Source organism: Hydra vulgaris, chromosome 05 (assembly GCF_038396675.1).
Source record: "Hydra vulgaris chromosome 05, alternate assembly HydraT2T_AEP".
Lineage (NCBI taxonomy): Eukaryota > Metazoa > Cnidaria > Hydrozoa > Anthoathecata > Hydridae > Hydra > Hydra vulgaris.
The window spans coordinates 15,193,823-15,215,076 of record NC_088924.1 but is presented as its reverse complement, the minus strand read 5'-3'; the positions used below and the strand labels follow the sequence as shown (position 1 = coordinate 15,215,076).

General features: G+C 27.3%; 1 protein-coding gene across 2 annotated transcripts in view; it reads right to left on the bottom strand.

Annotated features, from left to right (window-relative positions):
• The window catches only part of LOC136080616 (uncharacterized), a 67,321-nt gene that overhangs the window by 33,513 nt on the left and 12,554 nt on the right, over positions 1 to 21,254 (bottom strand). For both annotated transcript variants that reach the window (XM_065797484.1, XM_065797483.1), the window contains exons 5-8: positions 21,036 to 21,147; positions 3,225 to 3,252; positions 3,048 to 3,120; positions 1,884 to 1,953 (exon numbers count right to left, since the gene is read on the bottom strand). In XM_065797484.1, coding sequence (XP_065653556.1) covers positions 1,884 to 1,953; positions 3,048 to 3,120; positions 3,225 to 3,252; positions 21,036 to 21,147 — 283 coding nt within the window. The remainder of the gene's footprint in view (positions 1 to 1,883; positions 1,954 to 3,047; positions 3,121 to 3,224; positions 3,253 to 21,035; positions 21,148 to 21,254) is intronic.

Genomic DNA, 21,254 nt, shown 5'->3' with positions numbered 1-21,254 from the left:
ATACTCTAAAAAACAAAAAAGCAAGAGTAAAGGAGGGTGTATCTATAGGTCCACAAATAAGGAATATCATTGCAGACAGTCACTCCTGAAACTTAGTGATAATGTTTAAAGTCAGTTGCATCTTATTTCTTTGCAAATTATAATCCTTCTGACAATGTAAAAGTTATGCAAAAGTGCCTTAGCTGAGTTGCAACATGTTTCACAAAATTCTTCTCAACTCGAATCTTTAGTTTTTTATTTACAACCTAGGTTCAGTTAGCAACAAACATGACGAACACTTGTGTTCCACACAAACATTAGTCTACAGCCAAAAAATTTAAAGCTACATGTTAAATAAAAGCAATATTCTTCATTTTTACATCTCTTTAACAACAAGTAATGTTGGCTAAGAAATAACTTGTGTGTTGAGCAACAACTTGTGTGTTAAACAATAACTTAAGTGTAGGCATGCATATGTGAGTTATTTGTATTAATACAGTGTTAAACATCATAACATTAAAAGTCAAATCATTAGATATAAAGTCGAAAGGATCACTCCTTTTCATTTTTTAAATCATTTACATTTTGTTTATTTTAGCTTTACGTTTAGATTTAGTTTTGTTTCTATTGAACTTATATTTTATTTTTAGAAGGAAAATAGGGGTATGGATGAGACCTAATTATTTTTTATGCACTTTTTTTTGCAACAAATAAGTTATACTAATGCTATTTCTATAAATTTGGTTATTACTTATTTGAAATTTCTGTGATGCTATTAACTATTTTTGTACTTTTTTAGAAAATTTAGAAAAATAAATTAAAACTTTCAAAATTTAAAATTTTTATGTCTTACATCTGAAAAATAGTGTCTTGGACAAATAATTCACAAATTTAGAATCTAAAATTTTTAAACTCTGTGATTTTTAAATATTTAGAATTTGAAATTAATAAATATTTAGAACTTTTATTCTATGTCCTTTTTATTAAAACATTTTTTTTTTTTGTATATAAATATAAATCTTTTTTTTAATTTCTTAATATGAATTTGGTTGGCAACAAAACTAATTAAGTTTATCTTTTGTTATTTCACAAGTTTTTTTCATTGATAAAGGTAGAGTGACAAGCTCTAAAAGCAGCTGTCAAAAAAAAAAAAAAAAAAACTCCATTTCATCACTAAAAAACAGCCAAAAAAAAACAATTCATTATTGGACTTGTTCAAAATATTTATTAAATACTTCTGAGAAGAATACACCTGAAGACCTGTTGCAATAAACAAAATTTAGCTGATAAACAAAATTTAAGATTTAACTGTAATTTCTCCAAGAGAATAAACTATTTTATGCATAGCTGATACAAATAAAAAGCCAGGTTACACACCATAACACCCACACAGGCTACGCACAAAATTAAACTATTTTGTGCATAACCTGAGTGGGTGTTACATCAAATGCCTAATCAGAATATGTATTGTGAATATAAAAAAATAGAGAGCTTTTTACAACATTCTAAACAATAAACAAAGAAAGCTTGATGACTATTTTACGACCAATGTGAAACTTATAGGGTTTAAGGGATACAATGATTATTGCAAAATTTATTAAAACATAAATAACATATAAGTTATTGTTTTCAAACTTTTTTAGGTCAAAAAACAGGACTTTTAAGTTTACACTTATCAATTTTCTTTTCTCTAAAGAATGTAATGTAACAATGTAAAATTAGTCAAATTTGAGTTTTTCTGACAAAGTATTGCTGCATATCAACAGCCTTAAATATGACTTTGTTGTGACATGTTATGTCATAAACTGAACAAAATTGTTTGACTATTAAGCAAATAAACTTTGTCAAAAAGAGAACATTTTTCTGAAACGTCTATTACAATAAAAAAATAATCAATAACATACCCCAATCTTTAAATATTTTCATTTGTGGTAAAGATGATTGCATTCTTTCTGCAATATTAACATATGGTGTCTATGGTATACAAATAAATGTAGTATATATATATATATATATATATATATATATATATATATATATATATATATATATATATATATATATGTATATATATATATATATATGTATATATATATGTATATATATACATATATTTATATAAATATATATACCCTAATAATATACATATATATATATATATATATATATATATATATATATATATATATATATATATATATATATATATATATATATATATATATATATATATACTATAAAGTATATAGATCATGCACATGCTACTTGCAAATGCTTATTAGTTTTACTTATCTCTAAAACGGGTTTTTCAAAAAAAGAAAAAATAATAATAATAAAGAACAATGAAAGAAAAGATTTCTGCCCCATGCCAAACCCTCAGTTAATACAGAAGCACTTTTTTGCGGCAGCAGGTTATAAGATAGCTGATGTATGTACTTATATATATATATCAATTTAAAAATTGAGAAAAAAAACTAAAAGAAAGACAAAAAAATTTTACTCATTTTGGAATTAAATTAAAAATTATTTTTATTGACAAAATAAATATATCAATTTGTATTAAAAGTTATAAAATTACCAAAACTTTAGTTAAAAATTAAAAGTAAAAAAATGTCAAAACAATAATTAACATTTTAATTGGTATTATTTGTTAAACAGGTTTAAGTTTAAGAAATTGGAAAAAAAACAAAAACTTTTTGTGGCTTTGGACATTAAAACTATTTTTGCAACAAAAAAAAACAAAAAAACTTTGTAAAAAATATGTAGACTAAAATTTCATTCTAAACCTTATTCTGGAAAAAAAAAAGCTTACAACAGGAACAAAAATCCTTTTGTTGTATCTCACTAAAAGCAACTGTGGTGTATAAATCTATCATAAAAACCTACTAAGGTGCTTCTTAAACCTACTAAGGTGCTTCTTAAAAAAATTATTAAAATCTTTACAAAAACTTAACTAAAGAAATTGACTACACATTTACAACAATATTTTCTGAAATATTTCTAATATTAACTTTCAAAATCTTGTTTTATGTATGTTGAATAAAAATCTTTAAAATATAGATCCTTACTTTAGGTATGGCAGGAGAATGTTCAGAAGCATCATCGCAACTACTAGCTGAGCTACTAACTCTAGAAATCTCACTAAACAAAAATCATGGCTCACTCAAAATATAGCAAGAGTGAAATAAAAATGATATTTTACATTAAAAAATCTCATTTTTTTCATAAGAAACATATTAATTTACCATCTTGAATACCTTGTGGAATCATTGCCTAATAAAGAGAATAATACTTCAATTATTTATTAAAATTTAACTTTTACCATTTTTTAACAACATTTAATTCATTATAGAACCATAATACATTCACAAATTAAACAAAGATGTGGTAGTTTAAACCATTTTAAAAACTTTTTAAAAGAAACTTTCCTGAATAATTTCCAACTGTTGTAAACAATATATATAAAAAAAATTTTGATGCAATTTAAAATAAAACGTTGTTTTTTTTAACAAGCGCTTTTTTATGTGCTCGCCAAAGCTTTTGCAGGCATATGGGTGAGCGCAAAAAGACTTGAGCACAAAAGCACTGGTTAAATGGAGAAGACTCATATATATATTTATATATATATATATATATATATATATATATATATATATATATATATATATATATATATATATATATATATATATATATATATTGTAAAACCTTTGCATTAAAATTTTTGTGCCAAAAGTACATAGATACTGAGCAAAAATAGTTTAGGCAATTCAGCAATTTATTGCTATCCTTTTTTTCTAAATCCTAAATTCTAAAGCTGTTTATATATATATATATATATATATATATATATATATATATATATATATATATATATATATATATATATATATATATATATATATATATATATATATATATATATATATATTATATATATATATATATTAGGGATATGACAATTTTGCAACCCTATATCCCCATACTAAATTTAGTGGAGATTTTGTGCAAAAATCAGAAAAATAACAAGCATTTTTACTATATGTCAAAAAAGTTCACCCCCCAATTAAAAAATATTTGTAAATTTTTTTAAAAAAATGTAGTTTTGCAACACATCTTCCACTACTTTATAGAAACCAATAAACATGTATAATTAAAATTTGTCTACTGTGTATTTGACAATAAGTATTTAATATTTAGTTTTTCTATGCTATGGCATAATGGCATTAAGTCTTGCATCACTTTCACAGCACGTTCTGCACATATATTTGAACGTTGTGTTGGTATTGGTGTTGGCTCAGTGGACCAAAACCTTTTCAATGATTTCAATGCTTTAGGATGCTCATTGCATGCTTCTAATAGATTAACAAAGTCTGCAGGATTGAAGTAGTGACCCCCAAACCATATATCACACCATGAACCACAGATGAAGTCACATGCTGCTTGAGCTGATTCTGATTCTTGGTACTAAAATGTAAGCAAGTAGAATAAAAATGGCTCTCGAATTCCACCTTGCATTGCTTATAGCAGGAAGTGATTTGAAATTAACTTTTGGAAAGTTACCTGTGCTTTTAAACTTTCTATAACATGCTATTAAGTGATTCAGGAAATCCATGTCATCTCTCCAGCGAGTTCGCTTCACTTTCGTCAAAGGATTTCCAATATTACTAAACAATAGCTTCAAGTTCTCGTAATCTTGCTGCAACCTTGTCACAAAAGGGTAATGGAGATATGGTGACATTGTCGATCCTTCAAAAAGATCATTCATGACATGTTTCAAAAGAGTATCTAGAATATGGTGTTGGCATCCAATAAAAACAGGCTTTTCTAGTCCAATGGTTTTAAAATGTTTCTGTAACCGTGTAACTAAACCATTTCCTAATCCTGTATTTGTAGATGTTGTGTCAGATATAATCATTTTTATGGCTGGCCACAGCTCATACTCGTCTAGCACATGCTTTATCCCATTATATATTGTTTCACTTTTTCCATTCATCATTTTCTTTATTTGTTTTCCAACAAAGTGCAAAGACCACTTTTCATTTTTTAGGTTTTCCATATAATTTGCTTTCAACTTTTCTCCTTCTTTCATAACACCTTTGTAGATACCACTTTGCGTTGGAGTATGAATAGAAATACCACTTTCTGAAAGAGTTTTACAGACTTTATGTGCTTTTTTGGTACTAATCTTAGCAGAAATCACTAAATTTACTGCTGAATTTGTTTTTTGTTTTTTAGATGATGATGAAGGACCTTCAGCTTCAATATCACTGCTGGAACACTGCTCTTCACTTTCTGAAGGTTCTCCTTCACTAGCTGATTCAACAAAATCTTGTCCTTGACTGATGGACATTTGTTTCTTTATCAACACTAATTTTCTTGGATGAATACCTTCAGCATTTTTAATGCGGTAGTGGTGTAGTGGTAGAGCGCTCGCTTCATAAGCGAGAGGTTCCGAGTTCGATCCCCACCACGTCCCTGGTAGTACCGCGCTCAACTTGTTTCTCCGCGCAGCGGCCTTGTTCGTCAAGGTTCGTGTTTTGGAGTTATAGAGTTGAGAGAGGGTTATAACCACAATTAAGTAGCCTCCTCATCTGTAGTGGCCTTCTGGGCCTTGGGGAGGTGAAATAAAAAAAAAAAAAAAAAAAAAAAAAAAAAATTGTGGTACAATATCCAGCTCTTCCATTTGTTGACTTTTGAAGACAATAAAATTCTTTATCTTCCTGACACAACCATTCACCTTTCTCATCGGTTATGTCAAACAATCGTGTAAAATTTTGAGTTCCGGGTTTTCGACTATCTTTGTCAAGTTTTTTCAATACATTTTCTATTTTTCTTTCTGCTGCCGATTTCCCTTGTTGAATAGGAATATTTAGCTTTCTCCATAGCAATTTAGTTTCTTCAGCCACAATTGCAATTCTCTCCTTTCTACTTTTCACATTTGATGACAAACTTTTAAATCGATCAATGATACGCTGTTCTGTTGGCATCTTATTCATTTCACTAATACTTTTAACAACAGTAGTACATTTTCTGGAAGTTTTAGCTTTTTCAAACCTTACTAAATTTGATTCCCAAACTTTCTTATTCTTGTTTGAAGCAACTCTATTTTTGGACATAATGTTCAAAACACAAGATAACAGTTTGACAAAGTTAAAGAAGACAATTCCGGTTATATACAAAAAACCAATTATAAAATGCTGAAGCACTTCCGCGCGGTCCAACAGGGTTCAAATCGAAAATTGCAGTTATTAAAAGTTTCAGTTATCTCGTAAAGAAATCTGTAGAATTTATGATGTTTGTGATCACAGTCGTATATTGAGTAAGATTGGGTTCTCTATTATATTTCTAATTTATAACTCACTAAAAAGATAGGAAAAATTATTTTCAGCTTGAGGGGTGATCTTTTTTGACAATTTACATAAAAAAAATATATTTTATGTTTATAAATATAATTTCTCCACTCATGGTTACATGGGGACTAAAAAATTCTTAAATTTTTTTTTTAGTCAGACCCCTAATATATATTATATATATATATATATATTATATATATTATATATATATATATATACATATATATATATATATTATATATATATATATATATATATATATATATATATATATATATATATATATATATATATATATATATATATATATATATATATATATATATATATATATATATATATATATATATATATATATATATATATATATACATATATATTAACAAAGAAAAAACAACTTTTTCTATGGTGCTTTAAGTTTCATGCCTATACGGCAATCATCAGCCATTGAATACAAAATTTGTATTCAATGGCTGATGATTGCCGTAAAGGCATGAAACTTAAAGTACCATAGAAAAAGTTGTTTTTTCTTTGTTAATATATATGTATATCGCTCTATTTGAAGTATCTTTTTAATATTGAGCACTCTTTTATGACTATGAGTTTTGTTTTATTATTATAATACAAAACAGCCTTAAATATCAATATATATATATATATATATATATATATATATATATATATATATATATATATATATATATATATATATATATATACACACACTCCTAGTCTGTGCTTAGGGAGAGAGGGTTTGTTTGTTGGTGTTTTGTTGTTTTTTTTGTTTTTTCTATACTATTTTTATCATAAATATAATTATTTTTTAATTTTTATCATATTTTCATTTTTATTTACACATATTTAAACTTGTTTTTTTATTATAAAAATATGTTGCTTATATTTATTTTTGTTATTTTTATTTATTTATTATATATTATATTTCATTTTTATTTTTATCTATTTACAAAAACGATTAACTACAGTAATATAACCATATTTAAACCTTGCCGTAACCCTAACCCTAAGCCTGACCTTGATGCTGACCCAAACCAAACCCTCAGTTGATGTAGCAGCACTCCGCTGCGAGTCAGGCTATTTGATAGTTGATGTATGTACTTTTCATTCTCTATAAAAGTTGTTTACGGGGACATTTTTTTTTACAAAAAAACAATGCTTACGGGGACAAAAAATTAACGGATACACTAAAATGTCCCCATTAATGCTAATGTCCCCGTAAGTGCTTTTTTGTAAAATCTGTAAGTGGTACTATAGGTGTATATACATATATATATACACACACACACACATATATATATATATATCAGCCCTCATTGCAATGCCCACCTAACTGTCAACCTAAAAGTATTTGAGGTCAGCTAAAAATTGCAATCTTGTTTCTGTGTTTTATGTAAAACCTTTGTGTCAAATTTTTTCAAAGGTCAGCAAAAAAATGCCAACCTCATTTTTCCTAATTCTGAGGGCTGATATATATATATACATATATAAACATATATATACATATAAATATATATAAACATAAATGTATACATACATACATATATATATATATATATATATATATATATATATATATATATATATATATATATATATATATATAAACATAAATGTATACATACATATATATATATATATATATATATATATATATATATATATATATATATATGTATGTATGTATGTATACATATTATGTATACATACATACATACAAATATATATATATATATATATATATATATATATATATATATATATATATATATATATATATATATATATATATATATATATATATGGCCAATTCCATGTAGAAGAGGGAAAAAAAAAATTCACGGCGACATAATAACTTCATTAAATTTATTTTCCAACTATTTAAGAATACTTTTAAGAAAAAGTTTATTAAAAAAAACATTTTATTATACTATAACATACTTTAAAGTTGTAAGGGTCATATGAGCATTTTTTGACGTTTATATATAGTCATGTTATGAAGCGTTGAAAAAAGTTTCAGTGCTGTTTTTTTAAATAACTATTACTTCTAAGTTTGACTAAAAGGTAAAATTAAAAACATTATGCATAATATTTTTTATAAAAACGAACTCTAACTAGGTCTATAAGAAGAGCATATTAATGAAAACAAAACGTTACAATCGTCACAAATAAAAGTCGAAAAGCTTTTTCTAAGCTTCGTATCAAACCTTTTAAAACTACAACCATGGTAAAAGTAAAGATACTCATACATTTTTTATCATCATTTCATTAAAGTGCTTTAGATCACCATTTTAACATGTTACTAAGTACATTACGACTATTATGATATGTTTGTTTTACCATAACGACTTCTTGACTTAAAAAAAAAAAGTTTAAGTGCGAACAATTTAATTCATTTTAAATGATTTACATCATTTAAACCAAGTTATAATATAAATCAATTTTGTTTATTGTTTAATTTGCAGTTTGTTTATTTATTTTATTACTAAAATTGTTAAAAAATTTTTTGAAACTATGAGTAACTAATTTCAAAAAATTGATCTAAAGAATTTTTTTTTTAGAAATAAAAACTTTTAACAAAAAGGCAATTTTTTTTAGATTAAATGTTGTTTATAGTTTGCCCTGCAATGTTTTTGTTCAATCGATTTCGTGGTTGTTTTTATATTTACAACATTTCGCTGGTTTTTTAAAAATATATAATAAAGCATATGTCACAAACAGCAGCCGTTTTATTTAATAACATATTTAAAATGCCAAAATCAGATACTGAAAGATTGAAAGCTTTTTTTTTTTTTTTTTGTTATTCAACTCCTCAAGGCCGAGAAGGCCACTACAGATGTGGAGGCTACTTAATAGTGGTTATAACTCTTTCTCAACTCTATAACTCCGAAACACGAACCTTGACGAACAAGGCTGCTGCGCGGAGAAACAAGTTGAGCGCGGTACTATCAGGGACGTGGTGGGGATCGAACTCCAAACCTCTCGCTTATAAAGCGAGAGCTTTACCACTACACCATTACCGCATATTACCACTACACCAATACCGCATATAGAGCAAGAAACAGATAAGCTTTGTTAGAAAAAGAAAGAAAGAGAAGTTATCTAAGGCGGCAGTTATTGACACCAAGAAAAGAAAATAAACAAAAAAATCAAGCGAAGGTTCACAACTAAAGGCTAAGAATGAAAAAAAAACTTGATTTCAATACTAACGTCAGTCTAAATTCTATGCAAGACAATTCTTATAACTGCAAATTGTCAATGAGAAAGGCATTAAACAAGTATTTATAATATTAACATATATTTTTTAATATAATTGCTTACACATAATTTGGGTTCTTTTGTATCAAATAACATTTTTAAGACAAAACAGGCTCTTCCAAAGTCTCCAAATAAAAGACAAACTATTGTAGAGCAGTTGGGTGCTAAATATGGCCTATGCACTGCTAAAGAAACAAATAGAGTTCACTTCACATCAGAAGAAATTGAAAAAGTAAAAGTATTTTATGAAAGAAAAGATATATCAGTTATGTCTCCTAGAAGTAAAGATTGAATGAAAATCGACGGAGAAAAAGTTCAAAACCGCTACTTAGTTATGAATTTAAAGGAGCTGCATCAACTGTATTGTGAGCAGAGTGCTAGCAAAACAATTAAATTGAGTAGGTTTTGTGAATTAAAGCCTACATGCATTCTTACATGCAAAGATACACCACTTAAAACATGTGGTTGTATTTATCACAGTAACTTTACTTACTTGTGTGCTGCTTTGGCAAGTAAAATACCTTTTCCATTGCAATAAATGGTTAGAAAATTATGCATTGTGCAAGCCTCCAACTCCAATGTTGGATAATGAAATGTTCATTGTGCTGTAATAGTAAACTATTGAAAATTTCTTTGCCCGAAAAACGGAGACATGGATACCTTAATCACCTATAGTTGGTGGATTAAAGAAGATCATCGTTGTGTACTTAGTCAAGTTAAAAAAACAAAAAAGGTACTTTTAAACATTTTCGCGACTATTTACCAGAGTTTACTGAGCATCCTCTCACTAAAAAGCACCAGTCTGAGCAATACCGCAGTCAAAAAGAAAATCTTGAACCACTTTTTGATACACTTTGATTATTCACAAAACTATACATGTGGTTATCAGAATGCTGTTCATGCTGCTTATTGGTCGCAGTCAACTATTACCTTGTTTACAGTTAATGATAAAACAAAACGCGCCACTACTACATACTTAAGTGAAATATTTGACCTCTATTGCATTGATTATATAAAAAAAGTTATATTATGGAGTGATGGTCCATGCACTCAATTCAAAAATAGATACATGGCCAAATTGATACAAAATTGCTCTGTGAAATATCATTTTCAAAGTATAGAATGGAACTTTTTTGCTACCTCTCACGGTAAAGGAGCAGTTGATAGAGTAGGAGGGTCATTAAAGCGATTTGTTTGGAACAGTGTAAAATCTTGTGAAGTGGTCAACTTAAATGCTAAAGACTTTCTCTTAGGAAAAGTAAGTACTATTTCAATTATAACATATTCTTTATTTATTTGTGCATGCTCAATGGTAAAAGTGTTTTCTAAACCTTTCAAAGTGGGCCGAGGACATCATTGTACACCAGCAGAATGCAACATTATTTTGAAGCATCATAGAGAGGGCAAATCTTACTCATATATGCAAAATATTCTTGGATATTCAGCAAAGATGATTTCAAATGCCTTAAATTATAAAACAAATGTTGAAAAACAAGGTGGAAAATGTAAGATTGTTAGATATGTTAAAAGCAAACCATTTTCACTGGCCAAGCAAATCAAAGATGATCTTGACTTACAAGTGAGTGACACAACTGGTCATAATCACTTAAGATAGAACAGTTTATATGCACACAGTCCACAAAAGTTCCCTTTGTTGACAAAAAACATATTGCTAAACATTTGCAGTCTGCAAACCAACATCTGAATGGGCCCATCAAAAAGTGGTGCAAGGTATTATAAACCGATGAATTAAAATCATTCTTTATGGAGGTACCAGATCAAGACAAAATGTAAGACGTCCTACTAATACAGAATTCCAGAAAAAATACACCATTAAGTCTGTGAAGCATGGTAGAGTCAAAGTAATTGTATGGGGGCTCCTTCTTATTTAACAATGTTGGCTTTAATTATAAGATTAATGACATCATGGACCAACACATATATTTTGACATCCTCAATAATGTTATGCTGCATTATGCTAATGAAGATATGTCGCTAGGTCTTCCTACGAGACAACAACCCAAAACATACTAGTCGCAAGGCAAAAGAGTGGTTTCAGGTCAATGGGGTTAAGGCTATAGAGTGGCCTGCTCATTCACCCAACCTAAACCCCATTGAAAACTTATGGGGAGATGTTAAAAAAGCAGTTTCTGCTGCTAATCCAACTAATTCTCAGCAGTTGTGGAAAGCTATTTGACAAGGATGGTACCCTCAGAAAAATGTCATGCCTAGTTGACTCAATGCATTGGCGTTGCAAAGCCGTTATCCAAAACAAAACAAAAACAGAAGTTTTGCAACGAAATACTTAAGGTATTATATAATTATTTTTAACTTTTTAATGTTTAAAAATTAAAATTTTTAATGTTTTCTTTCCATTTTTCACTGCTATTCCAAAGACAGTAACCTTTTTTAATATTATTATTTTGTTTCTGAAATAAAATGTGAAACTACTATTAATGTGATTTTTTAAAATTCTTTTAGATAGAAGTGTCAAAATAAATATAATAACATTTTTTCAATGATTAGTAAAAAAAATTGCTCAATAATATTTAAAAAACTCCAGGTACTGCGATTACATGATCATGACTGTATATATAATCATATATATACATATATATACCTATGCATATATTTATTTGTGTGTATATATATATATATATATATATATATATATATATATATATATATATATATATATATATATATATATATATATATATATATATATATATATATATATATATATATATATATATATATATATATATTAGGGGTGTTTAAAAATTATGTCATGGAAAAAATTTCACTAACGAATAGGCAATTTTTTGCGGACTATAATAAAGAAATGAAAAACTGTTGTTTTGTTTTTTGCTAATTATTTTTTTACCTCGCCTTGGACTCATAAAATTTAAAAAAAAAACTTTTTTTATAAAAATTGCATAATATACTGGATACTATTTTAACAAATCAATGTTTATGTTATTTAACAGACATAATACCAAAAATTATCATTGTATCATTGTAGGTTTATTATCATGCTTAACCCCAGACCTGTAACCATTGTTGACTTTGTACCGGTTGTAACCAATCAATCAATGAAATACAGGTTTTTCTGGCGGTGGGTCTTCTGATGAAGATAGAACTCTGATTTTTTTGATGTATGCTTAAATAATTTATAGAAACAAAATAATCAGCAGTGTATTTTGAATAACCAACTAAAAAAAAAGAAAATGAAGAGGGGTGGGGGTGAGGAAAGCTGGCCTCAGTAAATCTCTGAAAAAGAAAGGGGAGGGAGGTTAGACCTTTCTCAACCCTTTTTTGTTATTTTAATTTATATTTTCTCATTATTAGAAATAACCAATAAGGATTGGAAGGGATTTAGCAGTGTTAACAAGAAAACAGAAACATGTTTAACAAGAAAAAATATGGTTGCATCATTATTAATGATGCAATCATGTTTTTCTAGTTAAACACATTTCTGTTTTCTCGCTAATAATAATGAAACCTTGATGTAATGAAAAAATTAAAAATAGACAAGATTTGTTTAGTAGTAATAAAAGACTAGTAGAGCGTAGTAAGTTTTTTAGCTGTAGAGAGTTGTAAGTTTTAGTTGTAAGAATTTTAATATAAAAAGCGAAATTTTTTTGTGTGATTTAGCTACTTTGTAATTTTCTTTGTATAGTTGTTATAGTAATTTAAAAAACATTTTTGAATCAAATGGCAATTATGTAAGATATTCAATGTAAATTATTTAAATTATTAATAAAATTAAAAAATTAGAACAAGAAAGAGAGAAAGAATTAGAGCCTATTGACAGTGTTTGTTCCAGCTTTTACAATCCCAAAAAAAGCCGATCATAAAAACAAAGAAATTGTAATTTTATTATATCAACTAATGTAACTTGTTTTAATTTTTATAGGACTATTTTGGACAAGAACTGACCACAAGGCACTTATTAAAGCTATCAAGATGGATAAGTTTATATTCAAGGAAGACAAAGCAAATGACATTGTCTTCATCAGAAATCAGATAACAGATCGCAAGATGCGTATCAAAGATCTGGGCAAAGCCAGAGCTGACTATTCAAAACAAAAAGAAAAGAGAGATCTGGAAAGAGTGACTAATAGTATAACTTCTATTGTAGATGCTCAGGATTCAGTACTTAATACTTCAAATTCATCTGACACACTCAGTTCAATTGGCAATGAATATCAGCCTTGTCCTGTCAAAAAAAAATACATCAAATTCTCAATCTCAACATATTGACATTAGCAAAGATACCATACATAACACAATGAGAACAGCTCTGGGAGCCAATATATCTGCCAATAAAATCACTGCTACTCTAACAAAGTTGGTTATTGAAGGTGGAGGTAATCTAGATAAGCTCCCACTTTCATATTCAAATGTATATAAAATGAAAAATAAGATACTTGACGAAGATTTTGAAAAGTTAAAAAAATCATTGCAGTATTATATCAACCACAAGGATAGCAAGCTTGAATTACGATTTGATGGCAAAATATTAAAGGATTTAATACCTGAGCACTGTGACAAAGCGAAGGACAAGATCTGTGTACTTGTAAGTTTTGAAGGCAAAAATTGTAAGAAGGGTTCAAGTATGGCAATGGACTAACCAGTTAATTGCATTTATAGTTATTTGTTAAAATAAATGTTTAGTAATTACAAAAAAAATAAATGTTTAGTAATTACAAAAGAACACTTTGTACTTTTAAGACTAAGGTCTGACCTTGGCAAGCCCTTACTGATGTTGGCCTGACGTCACCTCGTAGAAGAAGTCCACATCAATCGTTTCGAAAATGCTATTGGTTGCATGCCCACGGTTGATAAAATTTTAGACTGGTAAGAAAAGAGATGACTATCATCAGCTAGCAGAGTTATGTCTTATGATTCATGGCCAAAGGTACTTATTACCTGAAAATTCTCCTTCTTAGAAATTCTATGCAAAAGCATATAGATCTGGATTCAGCTCTCATCACCAGAATGGGCAAGTTTATTGCTATCTTCTATGCACCCAAGTTTCTGACTAATCAGAAACCAGGCATTGTTCCATTTCAAAACAGAAATATTAAGTTTAAGTATAAATTGACTATTAATAAATTTCATGCATTAAAACTATAAATTTATAAAATTACAAAAACTTATCATTTTTCTTTATCAGGACTTGAATTCTACTTGGAAAATGTCCAGGTATGTTGGGGAAACCATAGCTGGTACCTGGATCCATCTGTTGCTCCCATTGTGTTGGAAAATTCAGATGATTCAATCACTGAACAAGAAAAGGAGATGATCACCAAAAAGCTCTATAACATGCCCATACCAAATGACTATGATATGGATTGACATAACAATGAAGGTTTCTTACCTGAAACAAAAGACATATCTGTACTTGAAAAGTGACTAGAACCGGTTGACTTCATCACTGCTAAATAATGGCTAATTTGAGATTTTAGGTCATGACAAAACTAAGTTCAAATGGATGATTTATCCAGCTAACTCCTGGAATATCGATTTTGATTATTTTGAGTTCCAGTGGTACGCCAAAAACTTGGCTGTCATTAATGATTGTAGCAAGAGGGCTGTAAAGCTAGTACAGGAAACAGTGTGTCAAGATAAGTCTGAGCATGAGCTGCAAAAGCTGTTCAAATTCATAAACAATTGGACTGTACTTTCCTCAAAGACTAAAGCTGCCGACTGCAAATAAGCTGAGCAAAAAATACCAGCTCAACTTTTAAAAGAGTTTCCTGTCACAGAAGATATAAATGCATTTAGCTTCTGTGAAATGGACAGAATCAGATAGCAGCCATGATTTGTTTCCTGATTTTAATGCTGTAGAACAACTGTTTGGTGACCGCATCATGGTCAAAAATTAAAACTTTGTAATTATATATATATATTTTTTTAGGTGGTTAATCAAAATACACTGCTGATTATTTTGTTTCTATAAACTATTTAAGCATACATAAAATAAAATCATTTTCTGGCGGTGGGGGTTCTGATGTAAAAAAAAAAATGTTTTTTTCATCAGAAGACCCACCGCCAGAAAAACCTGTATTTCATTGATTGATTAGTTGCAACTGGTAAAAAGCCAACAATGGTTACAGGTCTGGCGTTAAGCATGAAAATGAACCTACAATGATAATTTTTGGTGTATATCTTTTAAATAACATAAGCATTTATTTATTAAAATAGTATCCAGTTTTTTTTATTTTTTGGGGTATTATTGGTAATTTATGTAATTTATATTTATATTTACATTTTATGAGGCCAGTGTAAGGTAAAATAATAATTAAAAAAAAAAAAAAAAACAGTTTTTCATTTCTTTATTATAGTCCGCAAAAAATTGCCTATTTGTTAGTGAAATTTTTTCCATGACCTAATTTTTCAACACCCCTTTATTTGAAATGTGATTACTATAAATCCTTGAATAAGCTTTACTTCAGAAAGCTAGCACATGTATAACAACATAAAACTAGAGAACGAATGAATGAACAGGATTATTAAATAGTGAGCACAATAAGGTCTTAGCAGATGCTAGACTTACAAACTATTAGATATATGGTTCTTATCAGATTAAAAGTAAGATAATCCAAGACGTAAAATATGTTAGTTTTTAGATATGATACATGTCAGTTTTAATTTCACTGTTATCAGAAAGTTTGCAATAAAACTTAAAAATTATGTTTAAAAAATTACAAGATCTCCATTTCAATTTTGAAAGTTTTGTTCTAGAGTATTAAATAACTTGATTTCGTTTAAAATAATATAATTTTTTGTATTGCACAGAAAATTAATGGAATATTTTAAAATCATTAGATGTATTATAAACATTTAGGAAATGATGGTTTAGTTTCTATAGTTTAGTATAGAAATTATATTTTTATTTTGAATTTAAGTTTTTATTTACTTTTTCAACTTTTTATTAAAGCTTAAGAAGCTGCAAATGTTGCTAAAGTTAAAATACACCAACACTCATTGATTATAAAATAGTATATATTATAATCAAATATAATTAATCATAAAATGAAATCTCATAATACAGTACTTAATAGTAATTCCTTAACTTTTTTTTAGAACTTTTTAAACAAATGCAAACTACAGAACCATAGATGATGACTAGTGGGTGACTTTTTGCTGTTTTTAATAAAAAAATTTAAATACTTTGCTATATATGCTTACCAATTTGTATATAATTATTGTTATATTTAAAAGAAATGTTATTTTATGGCTTTAGATTGCAGTTGCAACTAGGGTCTCTCAAACAGGATCCTGTTTTCCTGGAATCCCGGAGGTAAAAAACCATGCCGTTATTTCGGGATTTCTATGAAATTTCCTGGGAATCTCTGTAATTTTTTAAAACATATTTTAAATATTTGTAAAGATATTAAAAACATTTGTAAAGATATTACTCTAAATTTGAGTAATGAATTTAATGAATTTCTATAAAAATAAGGAAGATATATTATAGAGGGCAACTAAATCACCAATATTTTGCAGTTTTGGTTTGTGTCTAAGATAGATAAAATATTATTATTGAATTTGATTTAAAAATAGATTTGGTTTACTTATTTAAATTTTATGTTGTTACTTACAGCATATAAAGCTTAAATAAACAAACCAAATTAACTTATAAATTAAACTCAATAAAAATATTTTATTTATCTTAGACACAAATCAAAACTGCAAAAAATTGGTGACTAATCTAATAAATAATCACAATTGCAAGAAATTACAATGAATAAAGGGGAGTCCCTGATATGTTAAATATAAAATAACCATGGACAAGTACTTGTACTTGCAAAAAAAGTAATTAGTTACGCATAAGTTGGTAGTTAGTAAGTAAAGTAATTAGTTACGTTAAGAAAGTTGTAAAAAGTGAAATAAGTGAAAAACCAAGTAAGTGAAGTTTAAAATATATGTTTAGTAATTGCAACTAATTTAAAATAATTTATGTAAATCTTTTATCAGCACACTATTTCGGGATTTAACTGTAGGTAATATAGTTTTATATTACATATTTTTACATTAAAAGTCGAAGTTGAAGTATTGAAAAAAAAGGCCAAACAAAGACACAAATTTTGATATTAGAATTGCTCGAACTAAAATTACGTCATTTATAAAAAAGGAATCTATGAAGAAATTGTTTCAACATGGGCGGCTGTAGATGGCTTTTCTATTAATGCTATTGCAAAATCTGAATTTATAAGAAAATCTTTATCTGATTAAGGAATGATATTGCCAAAAAAACCTTCACATGTAATGAATTTGGTAAAAAGTTAATACCATCTACCAAAACAAGGAGTGGTTAAGGAAATGACTGTGCAAATTCAAGAAGGCTCAAGATTCTCTATTTCGATGGACAAATACACATCTTTAAAAAATTGTCGCTATTTAAATTTAAATTTGCATTCATTAACTAGGCTTTGGAACTTGGGCATGATTCGAATAGTTGGGTCACTTCCAGCTGAAAAAATTATTGATATGGTTGAAAATAAATTATCCGAACTTAATTTATCTACAAAGAAGCATATAATTTCTAGTGTAACTAAGGGTGCATCATTTATGAAAAAATATGAAAGTTTAAGCGAGATAGAACATCTTGCTTTATCTTCCATATTTTTTCATAAATGATGAAACAAACTATGTGCATAACAACTTTGTTATGCACATAAGCTACATTTAGCAGTTTGTGATGTTCTCTACAAAAAATCAGTGATTTCAAATTCATTTGGCAGTGAGTGTAATGTATCAGACAGTCAGAATTGAAAATAATAGTGAAGATGACGAGTCTGAAGAAATCAATTTTACAACTTCAGTGGATTTACAGTCAAGCTAAAACAACAATTTATTAAATTTACGATACATTGAAATCACTAACGAATTATTAGGCCACATAAGTATTGCACAAACAATTCAAAAGGTCTTCAAGTTAATACTGGATGTAAAGGTAACTCAAGTTAATACTGGATGTAAAGACAAGGTGGAATAGTCTTCTTGCAATGTTGGAGTGATTTATTGCATTAAAAACATGTATATTAAAAGCATTGATAGATTTTAAACATAACAATATTAACAATACTTTGGAGGATGAATATTTAGTGGTGCAGACTGTAGTAACAGCATTACAACCAATCAAATTGGGAATTGAAAGACTTGGCCAACGCAACGCATCCCTACTTGATGCAGAGGGTGTATTGGTGTTTATATTAGATGTTTTGCGCAAAAATAAAGATTGTTTTTAGGTTAAAATGCTGCAGTATGTGCAACAGAGAATTGTTGAAAGACGGAATAAAAATTTAGTTAAAAATTTAGAAAAATTATATAATGCTCTATTAATCTCACCAAAATCAATCGATTCAGAAAGAGCTTTTTTGGCGGCAAGTCTTTTTATTACAATTTGTTTTTTAAAAAATCTATACTTGTTTTGTTTTCAGAGCCTTATTTTCTAAGAATTATTTTGTATTTATTTTCTTGTTAAAAGTAATAGTATTAAAAAGACGTTTTTTCATGTATTTGTTTGAATTTACACATCTCCCCCACCTAATTGGATAAATACTTGCTTGTTACCTAATCCCAAGATTTCCCGGGAAATTAATTATTTTTGTCCCGGAATCCCGGGAATTAGATTTTTACGCGAAATGAGAAGTCCTAGTTGCAACCCAAAATCATACATATACATACATACACATTTGCAACTTGAAAAACTTTACTTGGCATACTTGGGTTAACATATAACTGAAATGTTGATTATTTATGGCCACAATGGTATCTTTATGTAGTTGTGAGATAATGATGCGGATTGTTGTTGTTATATGTGTTGGAATAATTGCTTACTCGTAAGGACTTAATTAAGTTTAATAGTTTAGTAAACAAACCAACTCTTACGGCTTATTTAAGTTATTAAGCATTTCTTGGTACAATGGCTGGTTTTAAGGGTCCTGACTAGTATTTAAAATCATAAAACTAAGTAAGAAAAAAGTATTTAACATGATAAATAAACAAAAAAAAATCATGTTATGTTAACATAAGAAAAAATTACGTTACAATTTTTTTATCATATGTGAGATACGGATTACAATTTTATAGCAATTCTTTTTAAAAAAACTCAAAACTTAATTTGTTACTCTTGCTCTGTGTCAAAAAATATAAAAAACTAATAAATTGTTCTGAAAAAACCGAAACAACATTTTTGAAGGGGTTTCAAACTATGATCTTTGTAATTGCTTTTATATTGTTGTTATTGTTGTTATAACAATTTAGCAACAATATAAAAGCAACAATATTTTAATGGTAAGTGATATTCTTTTTAAACAACAATATAAATTGTTGTTTTAAAAGAATATCACTTACCATTAAAATATATATATTTATATAAATTGTTGTCAGAAATTACTTTAACAATTATATAAACATTTATGAAAAAAAAAAAAATTAAAAAAATAGATGAAATATATAAATTTAAAATATGGTGAAAAAAAAAAGATAAAATGCTGTAAAATTTAGACTTATTTAAAGTATTTTACAGCATTTTAGGATTTTTTTAAATAATTTCTAAAAAACTTCGTAGATTAACTGTAAATATCTTGATGATAGCAAGATACTCAGCTTATGTTTTTGAAAAAACCTTTTTTAGAAACATAAGCTGAAAATATAAATGATATATAAAAAATAAGTTTAAGAATAAAAGAAATTTTTGAAAAGCATCGAAATATGAAAACTAACAGCAACATCTTATTACTCATAGGTGCTTAATACACAGGAGAGAACATTTATTAATTTTCAGAAATTTTTTCCACCGACCTCAAGCATATTAAGAGATTTATTTATTAAAAAAATATATATATACAAAAAGAATGTTGTACAATTGTTATCAATCAGCAATTTTAAAGATCATTTTAGCTAGTATTATTTAAAAATAAATTCAAACATATTAAAATATTATTTTTCAATTTTGCATTCAAAAATTCATGCTTGTTGGCAGCTTTTTTTTATATTTGCAACTGCAAAAAAAACAAACAAAAAAACACAATAGACAAAGTTAAATTGTTAAATATTAAACTGTGTGATAAAGGTTTATCGTAAATTATCCATCATTAATAAGTTTTCACTTTTCCCTCATAAGTATCTTTGCAAATCGATTTAACCAGGAAATATTATTATTTTAAAATTTGTTTGATCAATTGAATACTTTGTTAATGCTCCAAAAATTAATTGAACATATGATAAGTTGATTTCCATAGAAAAGCAATTTTAAAAAACATTTTTTATTCATTTTTTGGAATGTGGATTGGTTTGATTGAAAAAAAATACTTGCATCTAAATATCTTATTTAGTAACGATATCTCTTTCACCATAAATCAAATATTAAGCATATTGACAAAAATATAATTCAAAAGAAGAAATAACCTGGAGTTACAAAGCCAATTGGTGTTGAATTTGAAGGGGAATTTATTGATTTGCAACTCTGTATTATACGTGCTAAACTTTCTTTGATTTCTGAAGATGTAGAACTTGAAAGCTACATATTAATAAAAAGCAATTCACAAAAATATTTATGTATGTGTTTATATATATATATATATATATATATATATATATATATATATATATATATATATATATATT